Here is a 16527-nt window from a genome sequence, read left to right as displayed (position 1 = left end):
AATTTTTTAAAATTTTTATCAAAAAAAATAACAAAAAATAAATAATAAAAAAAAATAAAAATAATAAAAATAAAATAATAAATTTAAAAAATTTTTTGCATTATTTTTAGAAAAAAAAGTTAATATTTTTCAAATGACTTTTTTTTTTGAAAAATCTGTTCTCTTAACTAAAATAAAAATTAAAAGTTCTTCTCTTAAATAAAATTTTTGTTTCAAATTTTTATCTTGAAAATTTTTGACTGAAAATTTTATCTAATTTTACATTTTCATATACTTTTATTTTAAAATTATCATTTTAGTGTTAAAAACATTCAAAAATACAACTAAAAATAGTTTAAATTTTTTTTAAATATAAAAAATTTTAGAAAAATTGTGTTCTTTTAACTTCAAAATTAGCTTTCTCTTAATTTACCTAAATTTTTCTGTTTAATTAGAATCTAAATAAATAAATTGTTTATGAATAAAAAGCTTTCTTTGAAATTTTAATACATATTTTTTTTTTTTTTGAATTTCAAATTATGTTTTTTAAACTTTTTCTGTGGAAGTGGAATTTAGTTAAAACTTCAAAAAAAATTACAAAATATTTCAGTTTTTTTTAACTTTTGTTCAATTTGAAGCTTCGAAACCATCAAATGGGCCTTCAAAATAAAAATTACGTATTTTTTTACGTATTTTTATTTTTTAATTTTCAAGCTTGAGAACCATTCAAAAGACATCCAAAGGCATTTTTCATAACTTTTGTTCAATTTCAAGCTTAAAAATCATCAAATGGGCTTTCAAAATGAAAATTACGTATTTTTTACGTATTTTTTATTTTTCAATTTTCAAGCTTGAGAACCATCCAAAAGACATCCAAAGGCATTTTTTATAACTTTTGTTCAATTTCAAGCTTAAAAATCATCAAATGGGCTCTCAAAATGAAAATTACGTATTTTTTACGTATTTTTTATTTTTCAATTTTCAAGCTTGAGAACCATCCAAAAGACATCCAAAGGCATTTTTCATAACTATTTTTATAATAATTATAAATAGATTTCAAAAAAGTTTTTCGTTAAACTCAATCTCCGAATTTTCTTAATTTTCCTATTTCATTAAATTTCAAAATTAAACTTAAAATTAAAATTATTAAAAATTTTTTTTTGACTCTAAAATTTAAAAAAAAATTATTCGATATTAGGTATATAATGTTGGCTTATAACGAAAAAAAAATTTTTTCCAAAAAAATTAAAAAAAAACTTTGATTAAATTTTTAACTTTTCCCGCATTTCACATACTGAAAGATAAATAAACAAATCTCAGTGAAAATCTTTGTCAATTCAGCGAAAATCCACTCCTTTATCAATGAAAAATTAAAATTTCCTCAAATTTTCGTAGAAGTAGTCAGTCACAAGTAACAATGAGACCACTTGTTACTCTAAAACCCGATTACGAGATCGCTCTTCGCTCGAAATTGCCGGCTGTAACATCCAAAATGCTCCAAAACTACTTTCTGCGTGCAGAAAATTTCGAAGATGCCGCTGACGAAGCATTTGATGATCGAAATGGTTTGTTCTTTTTCAAATTTTAACAAATTTTTGTCATTAACTCTTTTATTTTTCATAGTTGGTTACGTACAATTACAACGAAAGACCGAAAAATGTTCCATTTTCGGCAAAATTGTCACTTTGGTCGATGGAATTCCAGATTATTTCCCGCAAGAAGTCCTCGTTGACGAGAAAAAGCAGGAAATTGAGACTGTTTCGTGTTTCATGTGCAAGAAAGATGCCTGTTCTCATGCGTTGGCGTTCCTTTTCTGGCTCCATCGTCACAGTCAACCCATGAAAATGGCAGAAGATGCGTGTTATTGGATGGAATCCTTGGTCGAGTACGAATTAACGCTTTATATCGTGCCCGTTAAGCAAATTTTTCAGCTTCCAGTCGAGAAATCCGGAGTCACAGGCGATGTTGATGCATTTTTGAAGGACATTACGCAACTTATCAAGGACAAAGATATCAAATGTCCCCTTGGACGGTACTTGTGCAAGAAGAAAAAGTACAATTTCACCTCGATGCACGAATTAATTCTCGATGCCACACGAAACACGCACAGTTGGGAGCAATTTTTAAAGGCAGCAAGTGACGCATTGACTTTAGATGCCCGCAGAACCATCCGAGAGAACACAAAATATCGCTACAACGACCCGACTTTGTATCTGGAAATGCGTTACGGTCGCATTAGCAGCGCCAAAGTGTTCGATTGCATGTCGAAACAGGTCCCTTTTGAGAAATTATACGAAAAAATCATGGGATTTCACAAGGAAGAAGACACAATCGAGCAAAATCGGAAACGCCGCATTGAATTAAACGTCCGCCAACAACTCGAATTCTTCGCAAAAGTGCAATACGAGAACCCAGGCCTCTTCCTGGACCCCGAATTTCCTCTAATCTGCGTCATTCCGGATGGAATTTGCGAAAATCACATCGTTGAAATTAAATGCCCGGCAACGGAAGAGGAAATGTCGCGTTTTATGTCGGGCGGCGAGCAACTTTCGCCGAAATATTACACAGAAATGCAAGTTCAGATGTACGTTACGGGCAAAGAAGCGAGCGTTGTGTGCGTTGCCGATCCCCAATTCGAGGAAAACAAAAATATTTACATCCAAACAGTCGCTCTGGATCGTGAATATGCGAGAAATGCCATGCAAAAAGCCCAAGAATATTGGCGAAATTTTATTTTTCCTTACGAATTGACAAAATGGTGTGTTGAACGCGATGGAGCAAGCAAAGGAGCCTTACCGCCCTTGGAAATGTTGAAACATTTGGATCCAAAACGCGAGAAAGATGATGAAATTTCCGTTTCGGAGACAGAAATTACCGAAGTAGTGATTAATGGAGTACCGACAGTTGTCGTGGATGAGAGTTTGAACAAGCCAAATGGCGTTTCGGGTGACGAAAAAATGGAAATTGATGAGAATAAGAAGACGAACGAAGAGATTTTGGTAGAAAATAAACAAAAATTGGCAGAAAATGATAAAAACTCGAACAAAGAGGAGGAAAGTTTGAAGAAAAATGATGAAACAAGTGAAATTTTGATGGAAACTGAAGAGAATTTAAACAAAAATGAAGAGAAATTGACAGAAATTGATGCAAATCCAAAGGAAAATGATCAAACTGTGACTGAAATAGATTAATGTTAAGTCAGCAAAATAAAATTTTGTAAAAAAATATTTTTTTTGTTTGAAATTTGTTAACAATTTACAGAAATTTAAGACATTTTGGTAAAAACTAAAAATTTTCTGAACAAAACTGATCTAAATTTGATTCAAAATTAGGAAAAATTCGACAAAAATAAAAAGGAAAATGGCGGTTGAATGATCAATTTAATAATAACATTTTGGCAAAAAATTTAAGTTTAAAAGAAAAATTTAAGTTAGGCAAGTGCAATTTCCGAAAATCCAAGGAGGGAATAATGATAATCGTTTTGAAATATTTTTACCTTCAAAACATACGAAAAATGACAAAAAATTATCAAAAATTGGTTGAAATCTATAAATTTTGTTATATTTTGCAATTTTTCAAAGGGTTAGACTAATTTTCACAGAAAAAAAATTAAAAAAATTTATAATTTGGAATTTGCCAAAAAATTTTAAATTTCAAAAAAGTCGTTAAAATTTTTTTTTAAATTTTTAAAAATTTTTTTGTTTCGAAAATTGTCCAAATCTTAAAATAAAAGATTTAAAATGTCTTTAAAGCACACAATTGAATATTAAAACTCTTTAAAAATAGTGAAAAAGATGGATAAATCATTAAAATCATTGTTTTCCATTATCATTATTTATTACTCCCACCTCCTTACTTTATAAGGTTCAAAATAATGTGAAACATTTTTTGAAATTGTACTTGCCTTAAAAAGGAAATTTAAGTTTAAGATTTCTTAAATCAAATTAAATTTCTTCAATTTCTCCTTTTTTGTAATTTTTTTATACAATGAACAAATTTCTATATTTATTTTTTTTTTTGTTACAAATTTTTTATTTTCATATACATATTATCTTAGTTTGGATAAACTAAACTAATTTTTTTATATTGTATAATCATTTGGCATGTTTAAATGTAAAATATGTTTATAAAATTTGTGTAAATGAATAATGTGTTGCCAGAATTTGGCATTAAATAAAAAAAATAAAATATTTCTTAACTATTTGTAAAAAATTGTAATTGTAAAATTATTATTTTAGTATTGAATACCTTTAAACATTATTATGTTTAAAATTTTTTTATTTATGTTCTCTTAATTTTAAAATCTGCTTTCTTTTAACTTATTTACTTTTTTTCCGTTTCGTGTAAAGTTTGATTTTTCTCCTCTTAGCATTATTTACATGAGATCATCTTTGAAATTACAATATCTTACAACTCCATATTTCTTCGTTAATTGCAACTTACTCCTCCAAACTTCTTTACTCGTTACCCTAAATATTTTTAAATTTTCGAATCCATTTGTCAAAGCATCTCTCAAATGTTCCAATGATGGAGAAATATTGACTTTATCAAGTCTTGAAAGCTTAAATGTTTCAAGTTTTGGACAAAGCTTGTCAATTTTTTCAATTGCTTCAACTGACAGTTCTAGAGTTTGGAATGTCCAATGAATTACTTCAATTTTTCGTAAAGAAGGAAGATCATTCTGGATGACATTTGGAAAATCAAAATGCACAGATTCCAAATTCTCCGAGTTCTCGTATTTCTCGTAACTTAGTTCTCGTAGTTTTGGCATATAGTTATTGAGAATGGCTTTAAAGCAATCCTCACACTGACAATTTACAATTTGGAGTTTTAATAGAGATAGAAAATTGAATCTGTCATGATTCGACTTACAAATCGAATGTCTAATTTCTAATTCAGTTATTTTTGCCAAATTTTTCGGACTCAATTCTCTCAACATTGAAAAGTCCTTAATGCCGTAAATCCTCAACTCTCGAAGGTTTTCCATGTTATTTAAAAGCTCTTCAAACTTCATTGATAGTCTTTCAGGACAATTAATTATGAATTTTTGCAATCCACATTTGCAAAACTCCAAAAGTTTTTCTTTCTTTAAAGCTAATATCCCGTCAACTTCTGCTTTACTTAGTTCAAAATTCACATTCAAAGCTTTCATTACTTTGTTAAAATTTTGTAACCATTTTGATCCAATTAGACGAAGAACTTTGAAGTGTATTACAACTTCTTTCGGTATCATTTTTCGTAATGCAGGAAGTTCACTCATGATGATACGGTTCATGTCTTCAAATAAAGTTTTTTTAATTGTAATACTGAGTTTTTTTAGATTTCTGAAATACACGTTTTTTGATGAAATTTTACAGAATTCCGGGAAATAGTAGCTCTCAATAGACAAAGATTCAACAAATGACAATTTTGGCAATAAATCATAATATTTTGAACTTAAGCTCTTGATACAAACTTCTTTGAATCCATTGTCACGAAGACAATTTCCAAGCTTTTCAAAATCTTTAGTTTCTTTCAAATTAACGATTACCAACTTTTCAAAAGAACTTTTTGCTACTGCCAAAGTTGAGACCATTTCAGCAATTGTACTTTGTTTTTTAAAGTAGATGGTACGATCCTCACAAAAAACAGTAGATTCCACCAAATACTCGTACCATTTCTTACAGACCTTTTTGCATTTCAAGCGTTCGCGGCGTGACAGTTTCTTGAAAATCATCTCCAATTCCTGAAAAACAGAATTTTTAATTTTTTTTTGAGAAATAAAAATTTACTTACATCGTCATTTAAGTCGTTAATATGGCACATTTTGAAAAAAAATGAAATATTACAAAAAAAAATTAAGAGCTTGTTACTTCTTTGACTTGAAACAAATGAATGGAAAGGTTTTGAAATTTTGTAAAGTATTTTAAGAAACTTTGTCCCTTTTTCAGGTAATTAAGTTAAGTCATGAAAAAATTTATCTACTCAAAACTTTAAATGGGTTTTACCAAAAAAAAAAAAAAAAAGATTAAAATAAGAACACATGAAATCCAATTGGAAAAAATGTTAAATGTAATATTTTTCATTTCTCTGTACTCTTATAAACAAAAAAAAAATAATTAGTTAAAACAAAATTATAGACTTAATATCAAATTTTACTTATTTTTTTTTCAAAGACGTAAAAAATTATGTTTGAAATATTTTATAAAAAAAAAAAAAATTTATAAAAAAAAACTTTAAATTTCAAGTTTTTTTTTTAAAGTAAAAGTTAGTTCGAATAATTTTTCTAACATAGTTCGCTGAAATCATAATTGATATATGAGAGGGAGGGTTGAGAAATTTTAATGAAAACTGAAAAACTTCTGAACAAAAATTTGAAGCAAAAATTAAAATTTTTCGAAAAACTGAAAAGTTTTTGAACAAATTTTTTAAAAATTTGAAGCACAATTTAAATATATTCTGAATTTTGATAAAACTTACAAAAATTTTAGCAAAACTGAAACCAAAAATAAAAAAATTCAACAAATTTTAAAGAAAAATCTCCAAAATTTATTCATCCAACAGTCTCAATCGATGTTTCGTCGCCAACGCGACATCCAAAATCGCCTCCTGGTTCAGCAACTCGTGAATTTCGTACTTCATACTCTCCTCAAAGGCATACAAAATGCTCGTATCGAACAAAATCATCTTGCATTTCGCCAATGCGAGCACACAATTCCTTAATCTCGCGATTGTCTCACGATCTGCCCTCGCCACGACTTCATTCAAGTTCTGTGTAAAGCCTCCGGAGCTCTCTTCTTCCGTCGGCGTCGTCGGTGCAATCCAAATATACCCGTTATTGCCCAAAATAATCGATGCGCCGCACGGCAAATTGTGAAAATGTGTCTTGCGACGCTTCACGAGCGACGGAAAAACTTTCACCATCGTGCCTTGCCCGAGTTTTCCGTATTTCAAGCTGCGCGTATGCAGCGACAACGTGCCGTCACTCATGACATTTTGCACTTCGGCGGAAATTAAGTCGCCTTCTTGCAGGAATTTTCGCATACTTTGTTCGTCTTCGACGCCACGACGCCGCAATTCGCCGCCCGGCAAGTTAATTGAGGAAAGCAGCAAAGTTGAGTCGAGACGCGAGTTTGTGTCGACTTTCCAGCGTTTTTGTTGCACTTCAAGAACGCGAGCGACAACAACATCGCCGATTTCGCCGACATAGCGACTTTTGAGCGGCTTTATCGAGATCAGCTTGTTCACTTTTTCCATCACGCCGGCTACGGATGCCTTGATGTGCTCATCTTGGGAGAATGTTCCGTGACCTCTGAGGGAGAAAAAACGAAAAATTAGTGAAATTTGTTAAAATTTTAATGAAAAAACTTACTTCATGAACCCTTCTTGCAGGATAATATTTTCTCCGGGCGTGAATAAGCGAGGCGCAGTGTAATCCGCGAGAAGTCCTGAGTCAACTCGATCGGAAGCGAGTCGGATATTGACGTTGCAGGTCATTTTTTCATCCATTTTTGTTGGAAAATATTTGAAAACTAGTAAAAATCGAAGAAATTAACGAAGTAAACAAGCAACGTGAGTTTGTTTTTGTTTTGCTCGTTTGACGTTTCATGAGATACCGTAAAATTTTTGAATGGAAATGACATTTTTTATCGATGTAACGGTATGAATCACGATTTTAATTGAATTTCAATCAAGATTTGTCTCATTTTGTATCGGAGAGTCGTCAGATCATCATGAAAACGGAAGTTATTGTACTTTTAGTGTAAGTTTTTTAATTAAAATCTTGAATTTTTAATAATTTTTAGCCTCTAAAATATTTAAAAAGATAAAAAAAAAATTAAAAAATATTTTTTGGCTAATTTTCTATTTGTTTAAAACTCAAAAATAATTTAAAAATTAAAAATTTTTTCTTAAAAATAATTTTAAAAATTTAATTAATTTAATTTTAATTAAAATTATTTTAATTAAAAAAAAATATTTTTAAATTAAAAAAAATAAATTTAAATTTAATTAAAAATTATTCTTAAAATTAAAAAAAAAATTTTTGAATGAAATTTTTAAATTTAAGCAAAATTTCTTATTTTTGACTTATGAAATTTAATTTTTTGGCCACAAAAAATTAAACTCGAAAAAAAATTAATTTTTTTAAAACTTAAAACTCACCAAATTCTTATTTAATTTCAGATTCGCAACACTTTTGCAACTCCCACGCCTCGTCAGAGGTTGTCAACTACAAAATTCTGAAGACCGAAAGACAACACGAGCCTTCAATTGTCTCGAAAATGACGAAAACTCATTAATTTTGGAAGAAAATTATCCAGAAACAACAATTTTGAACTTTCGCCCAAACGCTTCTTCCATAAAAACATTCCCATCAACGATTTTTGAGAAATTTTCAAAGTTGGAATCAATTGTCATGAGTTCAGTTGGCCTTGAGAACATCGAAAGAGGAAGTTTTCATGCTGCTGGATCATTAAAAATGTTAAATTTGGAGAAAAATCGCTTACAAAAGATCATCGATGAAAGTTTTCAAGGAGCTCGAGCCTTAAAATTGCTAAAATTAAACAAAAATAACATTTCATCAATCGAGGAAAAGGCTTTTAGTGGTTTAGAATCACTTACGGAGCTGGATTTGAGTCGAAATGACATCGAATTTTTACCTGAAAACGTTTTTCGTGACATTTCAACTTTGGAAAAAGTTGATTTGAGCTTCAATAAGCTTCAAACAGTGCCAAAAAATGTCTTCAGCTCATCGCCAAACCTGAAATCGATAAAAATTTTCAAAAATTATCTTCACACATTCGATGTAAATCTCGCATCTGATCGTACTTTCTGCTACTTGAACGTCGACAACAACTCAATTAATTATTTTTCGTTAACCTTCACCCGATTGATTGAAGCAACATCTGATGACATCGACTGTACACTTTACGGAATTCATGCATCGCACAACGAAATCCAACATTTTTACGTGTCGCGCGAGTCAACAGCCGTTAATTTGATTGCCATCAATGGCAATCGCTTGAAAAACTTGCAAAACGTGACTTTGCTCCCGGCATTGACCAAACTCGACATTGGCAACAACCCGGAATTGGCTGAAGATGCTTTAAATGATGGTTTGAAACTCTCCCGAGGAATTCAAAGTCTTTCGTTGAAAGAACTGAACTTGACGAGATTAGATCCTGAAGTTTTTCTTAAACTCTCGAAGCTAACTGAACTGGATTTATCGAAAAATCAATTAACGAACCTCGATTTGAACGTTTTTCCTGATGGATTGACGGATTTTTACAAGTTGAACTTGGCAAATAATCATTTAACATCCCTCGATGTCGAAAAATTGCAGGAAAAATTTCCGAATTTAACTTTTTTGAACATAAAAGGCAATCAGTTCACACGAAATCAGTTGAAAAGCATCCTCGAAGCGTTGAAAAATGTGACAGTGATTCAATAAATGCTCGTTTTATGCAAAATTTTGCTCTACGTTGAAGAAAATTCATGAACCAATGAGAATCGTCGAATGGGAAAATATCGCTCCTCCCATTTTTTGTTTGGAAAAATGGTAGATTTAAATCATCTGTGAAAATATATGCTTGAAATAATTATGAAAAGTGGTTTCTTTTATAAGCAATTACGCTTCAGGATTGGATTAATTAACTCAGTAAGTGATTTTTGCTGGAAAAATTATGAAAATTTCTTATCAAAGGGTTCAATGAACGACTTTTGAAGCATTTTTAAAAAAAAATGTTCACTAAAAAAAATTAATTTTTTTTTTAAATGTGTAAAAAGTTAAAAATTTCAAGAATTTATGTCCTTTTTAAAGGAGTCATTTAATTAATCCTTCACTCATTAATGAAGAAACCTCATTAAATGCCATTTTTCATTCATTTAGTAAAGCACTATTCATTAAAAATAAAGTTTTTATTATTAATTACTTCGTAAAATGTTGCGAGTATGCGCTTTTGACGTAATTTTTCATGTTTTCGCAAAACTTACAGTCAAAGGATGTTCAACTTCTTTCGAAAAATTCTCATTTTTGAATAATTTTCATACAAAAGTTGATGCCATCTGTCATTTTAATGTTTGCACCACTTGAGAATCCAACCCCCAAACGTGATTTTTCTACGTGAAAAGCTGTACGAACATACGTTTCAGCGTTTTATTCAATCACATGATTGCACGAGAGAGGGAAATTAAATTTTCACTTCGTTTAGATGTGAATTGCAATGCAAAAAGGGGTACGTACGCAATTTTGTGACGTACTGCCGAATAAACATTTCTAAATGGAAAACGTTTTATCCCAGAAAATATGTGTGATAAATCAGTTTAGGAAAAGGTTTCGACGTGATAAGACTTGAAAATTAATCGAAAGGATTTTATCCTTTGAAAAAGTTGTTAATTGGAAAGAGATGAAAAATTAAAAGGAAAATAAGTGAACATTTTGTGCAATAAATGAAAAATAAATAATTTAAAAATATTTATATGAAAAAAAAACAATTTTAATAGAAAAAAATTGAAAATTGTTTAAATAAAAATGGATTCAAATAAATCATTTTTGATAAGAGACATAATTGGGGATTTAATTAATAATAGACATCAACACAATGGTAATTACTTTTAAAAATTGATAATAATTAAGAGTCTCATAAATTTATATAAACTTTGTGAAATAAAAAAAAATTATAAAAAAAATATTTCCGTCGGGAAGTTGTTATTCTAAATTAATTGTTTAACAGTGAAAATAAGACCGAAGTAAAATATTTAAGATTAGGACATTTAAACTTTAGGCAAAGACAATAAACAAAAATGTTTCATACTTATATGATACCAATAAATTCAAAATATCAATGAATTAAAAATTATGAATAAAAGTTAGTTAAATTAAAAGTGTTCAAAGCACAAAATTTTACTTATAGCCTTTACAATTTGCAGTTAGATTGGTAGAACCAATATTTTTTAATTTTAAGTTTCTACAGTTTTTTAAAAATCTTTCTTAGAATGACTTTTATTTTTAATTTTTTTTTTCTCAAAAGTTTATCACTTGATTTGGTTACAAAAATAAAGTTCATTATTCGTCGTTATTTCAATGAAATTATCTAAAGAAATTCAATCCTGTAAATTTTTAAAAGGATTAAAAATTGAAGTATTTATAAAGGCTCGCTTCTGCAGTTGATAAAAATTTTTGAATTTCACCTTTTTTAGTATTGTTATCGAAAATTTAACTTTCTTCCATAATATTTGCAAATGCCAACTGAGAAATTACTCCTTTTGCATCAAGGACGGATTTTCAGCTCAAAATGTACTGAAAATTAAAAAAAGCCCAAATGTTGGCTAAGAGCACGATCTTTCCTTCTCCGCCTCCCTGTATCCGCCCTTGTTTTGCATGCTGCTTTTACTTATACCTACTTAGAAGAGACAAGGCTTATTGATTTTCCTCTCTGTTCAACAATCGATAAAGACTTTAATTATCATCAGATTATAATATTTTTTTTCATACAACATAATATATTTACTGTCTCAGCTCCAAGAGGTATCCATGTGTTCACAATTTTATTTATTTACTGTGTTGATTTTTGTAAATCTCACAAGTTTTTTCTAAAATGCTCACAAATTTCTTGTGTCGACAATTCCAATTACAAGTTCAAATTTAATCGCATTGTTGTTAAATTATTTTGCTCCTGAAAGAAAAATTTTGAAATAATAATTAAAAAAAGGCATTTAGTTAAAAATTATCACTCTACAAATTTAAATTATCTGTTATAACATGAAACATTTTTCTTTATTGTTTCAGCCTATTTAGATTTTTAAGCTGTTTAAATTACAAAACTTGTACTTTTAATTCAAACATTTTAATTAAATAAAAAAATAAAACTTCATAGCTCACTTTTTACATTTTTCTCATAAAAATTCTCTCAAAATCCTCTTTCAAAGCACTTCAAAGATATTTCTGCTCTATTTTAAAGTATTTTTATCATATCATGAATAAAAACTTTATTACATAACAAAAGACAAAAAAACTACTCAAAAAGCATCAATACTCCAATCAATTGAATTAAATCAAAATCCGAATCATCCCACAGTTATTTACTATTCATCGTCACACGTGTCAATTATATTTAATCCTCACTTGATTCACGTATCAGTTCCTCCCACAAACAATCAAGCAACAACAAAAAACATATTCTCCCGACTTAATTGTCGTGAATGATAATTACAGGGGAAGTCAAAATTCCCTTTTCTATTGTTCGCGCGCGCAGTTTCAAGTGGATTTCTCAAGTGTTTCATCACAAAACCAAATATACAAAAAAAAACTTTAAAAGTTAACAATGTTAGACACAAAAGAATTTGTTTTAACCTAAAGGTCTTCCTCTTTTTTTGTTTTTTTTATAAAGTCTCAACTGACAGCATACAAACAGATTTATCGGATGACGAAAACGTGGAAATAGACATTGAAGATCGCTCAAGTCCCGAATCAAATCCCGATATCCGTTTCCCATTTCCGAGTCACCAATTGAATCATCAGGAAATTGTGACGACAAGTTCAGACATTCCTGGCATTACTAAAGGAAGAAAACCGCGAAGACGACGAACTGCCTTTACTCACACACAATTGGCGTATTTGGAGCGAAAATTTCGATGTCAAAAGTATCTTTCGGTAGCGGATCGAAGTGATGTCGCGGATGCTTTAAATTTGTCCGAGACGCAAGTCAAGACTTGGTATCAGAATCGAAGGTATTTAACTTTAATTTTAGACAAAAAATCAAAATTTAACTTTAAAATTTTTTAAGAACTAAATGGAAACGTCAAAACCAATTGAGGTTAGAACAGTTAAGACATCAAGCGTCACTCGAAAAGGAATATGCAGCGACGGATGGTAATTTTGGCGCGAATTTTTACACAATTTCAAAGGTTTTATGAAAAAACTCACCCATTTCAGGTCAATCTTCCATCCCATGTTGTCCAACCTCGAATTATGGTCCAAATCCGTGCAATTTTCTATCTACCGCTGCAGCTGCCGCCATTTTTCGAAATGTCACGTATGTGCATGGGGGTTGCCAATTGTAAATTTCTGAAAAAAAATCTAGATCATCATTATAATTTTTGAAAAGAAAATAATAAAAATTCAACATAAAAGACTGTTTTTCCATCATAATAGAGTAAAAAGGAAAAAAACATGGAAGCCATTATCTATTTTTGCCTTTTTTGTGTAATAATGGGGGACTTTTCTTTCTATTGGAGGCCATTGGTTTTAATTATGCATGCGCATGAAAAGATCATCTCTTCACTGTGAATAAATAGAATTTCCATAATATTTTCCATTTTGCACAAGCACGCCACTCCACTGTTTTTATTTTTTAATGAATGAAGAATATTTATCTCTGCATGGAATTTCCTTTTTTTTTGCTAAGGTAAGACAGAAAAAATGGTTCAAGAGCTTTTTATTATTAAAAAAAAACTTCTCGTTAGAAAATAATAATTAAAAATAGTTGAAACAAAAGTTTCATTTTTCACTGAGCCACGAAAAAATTTCATCACGGATTTTAATGAGAGATTTGTTCGCGTCGACTTGAATAGTTTTAATGCGAGTTTCTGTACAAATTTTTGTTAAATTTTCCAAATTGTGAGAAAAATTATCGATTTCTTGTTTAATTTGTCGGAATTTTGATTCTGAATTTTTTGTTGAAGGAAGTTCACATAATTCTTGAACTTTTCGACGATAACAAAGATTTTTATCAACATTGAGAAGAATTATTCTAAAAAAAATATTGGTTTAATTAAAAAAATTATAAAAAATAAAAATTTCTTACCTATTTGGAGCAATAACTGATTCAAACAAAAGCCGCAGTTCATGCTTGGAAGTTGGATAATTAATTAACACAAATCCACGTCTTGAAAAATTTGGTTCCAAAAGTCGTTGAATTGTTCCATAAAATCCTAAATTGCGAAAATCCACTGAAAATTTTTAAATTTAATAAATTTTGATGATTTAAATTAAATTAAAAAATATACAAACCAATGTGAAAATTGAATTTTAGGCTTAAAAAAAGGGCTTGAGTTTGACTTCCGGAGCCTCGGGGACCAAATATCACAATTTTATGAGGTAAGTTTTCTTCAAAATTTTTTTTACTAATTAAACCATCAGTTTTGAAATTTTTGAGCGTTTCTAACAAAACTTTCACTAAAACTTGAAAATTTAAATTTTTATCATTTTCTAATTTTTGAATTCTTCTTTGAAAGTCATTCTAAAAAAATTCAAGAAAAATTAAAAGAAAACAATTAAATTTAATTTAAATGAATTTTTTAATTAATTTTAAATTAAATTAAAGAAAAATTTAAAAAATAAAAAAAATATTTTATTTAATTTTTATTAATTTTATTTTTAATAATTAAATTACATTTTTTTTACAAATTTAAATAATTAATTTTAAATAATTAAATAAAATTAATTAATTAAATTAAAAATATTAATTTTAATTAATTAAATTCTTGAAAATAATAATAAAATTAAATTTATTAATTTAATTAATTAATTAATTAAATTTAATTTTTTTAATAATTAAATTATTTAAATTAAATTTTAATTTTATAATTAGTTAGCTTAAATTTTATAATTTTTTATTTTAATTTTATATTTTTTTTAATAATTAAAATATTTAAATTTAATTTAAATTAATTCAAATAATTTAATTATTATTAAAAAAAATTATAAAATTAAAATAAATTAATTACAAAACTAAAATTAAGTATAAAATTTAATTTAGGTAATTGATTTTTTTTAATAAAAATTTTAAAAATAAAAACAAACCTTAAAATTTTCCGAAAATTGAGCATCCTTAATATGTTTGATAAGTTTAATGAGAAAATTTATCTCTTTGTCATTAATTTCATTCATTTTAAAATAATTTATGTCACTTGAATTTTGACTTAAACCGCAAAGCTTTCTACAAATCTTCTCACGTTTCGTCAATTTCCTCGTTTAAATGACAAATATTTGGCAAACAAACAAAAGATTACACTTGCCACAACCCCCTTTCGGTTTCTCCTTTGATCAACATTCCATTATTATTTATTTAAATCAACCTAAATTGTTATCCTGCAAATTATTAACTGTTTTTTATAACTTATTATTTCGCTCAATCAAAATCACATATGCATCACCCCTCTTATTATTTATTTTGATGCTTTTGATTATTTATTACAAGCAACAGTTACAAACTGATTAGGGAGACGCCGTTTATAAAATTGACAAATACGAGAAAAAAGAGGGATTTGGGTCACTCTAATCAATGTGAGAAGATCTGATTCTTTAATCATCGTCACTTTGTCATTCGTCTCCGGTTCGTTTATTTACCGCATAGAAATCACGGGAAAATTGCCCTTAAACTATACCGTTCAATTATGTGCTCATTAGTTAAGTTATTCAAAGTAATTTAAAGTACAAAATAGACGACATGCTGCGAATGATATTATTTTTATACAAAAGTCGACTCTGACGTACTTATTGCACGAAATGGAGTGGCGTTTGTCTGCATCCTTTTATCATCCAATTATATTTGTGTGTTTCGAGCGCAAATTTGCGATAATAAATGCGGAGCAGAAGGCAAAATAGGAAAAACCGCTCTTGAAAATTTATTCAGCAAATAAAAACGGCACAAAAGTGTTTCCATCATAAATTATTATTTTACGTTTTCTGTACCCGAAGAAGATGCTAAAACGAGGCAAATTTGAAAACAATTTGTACTTTTTCATTGTTCGTCGAGATTTATTTCCATATTTTATTTTTCGTAGATGCTAAAAGTTGTAAAAAAGATAAAAATGTGTACTTGAAGCGCAAAGTGGAAAAGTTTTTTGAACGAGAAAAAATAATCAAGTCGCTTTGGTAGGCAGGAGAGGAAGAAAATATATAAATGGGTCTATTTGCCGGGAGTTATAAAATAATTTGAAATGATAATAAATAAAAATATTTGTTTTGTTGCTCGATGATGGTTGGATAAGTAAGTGATGACAATGAAAGTAATTGATGATGATGAAAAAATCAGAGGATATCAGGTGAGATTTTTTTTTAATTTAAATTTAATTCGTACTTTTTTTCTCAAGTCTCTTTTCAACCAATTTTTGATGGGTTTCAAAGCTAAAATTGAATAAATATTCATTCTAAAGTTCATTTCCATTGATATCTGATCGATTTTTGATCAAATAAAAAAAAGTACGATTTTATCTTATGAGGAGCTAAAATCGTACTTTTTTTTCAAGTCACTTTTCAACCAATTTTTGATGGGTTTCAAAGCTAAAATTGAATAAATATTCATTCTAAAGTTCATTTCCATTGATATCTGATCGATTTTTGATCAAATAAAAAAAAGTACGATTTTATCTTATGAGGAGCTAAAATCGTACTTTTTTTTCAAGTCACTTTTCAACCAATTTTTGATGGGTTTCAAAGCTAAAATTGAATAAATATTCATTCTAAAGTTCATTTCCATTGATATCTGATCGATTTTTGATCAAATAAAAAAAAGTACGATTTTATCTTATGAGGAGCTAAAATCGTACTTTTTTTTCAAGTCACTT

The 16527-nt window shown here is 28.6% G+C and overlaps 4 protein-coding genes across 4 annotated transcripts; 3 read left to right on the top strand and 1 right to left on the bottom strand.

Moving 5' to 3' along the window:
• The first annotated feature begins 1308 nt into the window (after window positions 1–1308).
• On the top strand, window positions 1309–3174 carry LOC134838302 (uncharacterized). The gene is made up of 2 exons (XM_063853802.1): window positions 1309–1544; window positions 1603–3174. The coding sequence occupies exons 1-2, from the start codon at window positions 1397–1399 to the stop codon at window positions 3168–3170; spliced, it is 1716 nt and encodes a 571-aa protein (XP_063709872.1). The 5' UTR covers window positions 1309–1396; the 3' UTR covers window positions 3171–3174.
• Window positions 3175–6481: 3307 nt separating this feature from the next.
• Window positions 6482–7549, bottom strand: LOC134836860 (exosome complex component RRP4). The gene is made up of 2 exons (XM_063852116.1): window positions 7331–7549; window positions 6482–7270 (listed from the first exon to the last, which is right to left on the bottom strand). The coding sequence occupies exons 1-2, from the start codon at window positions 7465–7467 to the stop codon at window positions 6508–6510; spliced, it is 900 nt and encodes a 299-aa protein (XP_063708186.1). The 5' UTR covers window positions 7468–7549; the 3' UTR covers window positions 6482–6507.
• A 130-nt stretch (window positions 7550–7679) lies between these two features.
• Window positions 7680–9531, top strand: LOC134826935 (leucine-rich repeat-containing protein 15-like). The gene is made up of 2 exons (XM_063839446.1): window positions 7680–7720; window positions 8143–9531. The coding sequence occupies exons 1-2, from the start codon at window positions 7692–7694 to the stop codon at window positions 9407–9409; spliced, it is 1296 nt and encodes a 431-aa protein (XP_063695516.1). The 5' UTR covers window positions 7680–7691; the 3' UTR covers window positions 9410–9531.
• A 958-nt stretch (window positions 9532–10489) lies between these two features.
• Window positions 10490–13020, top strand: LOC134837786 (barH-like 2 homeobox protein). Its single transcript, XM_063853173.1, has 4 exons — window positions 10490–10550; window positions 12351–12687; window positions 12744–12829; window positions 12893–13020. The coding sequence occupies exons 1-4, from the start codon at window positions 10490–10492 to the stop codon at window positions 13018–13020; spliced, it is 612 nt and encodes a 203-aa protein (XP_063709243.1).
• Window positions 13021–16527: the final 3507 nt, after the last annotated feature.

The sequence above is a fragment of the Culicoides brevitarsis genome, chromosome 1 (genome assembly GCF_036172545.1).
Source record: "Culicoides brevitarsis isolate CSIRO-B50_1 chromosome 1, AGI_CSIRO_Cbre_v1, whole genome shotgun sequence".
Taxonomy (NCBI): Eukaryota; Metazoa; Arthropoda; class Insecta; order Diptera; family Ceratopogonidae; genus Culicoides; species Culicoides brevitarsis.
This window is presented reverse-complemented; position numbering and strand designations above follow the sequence as displayed.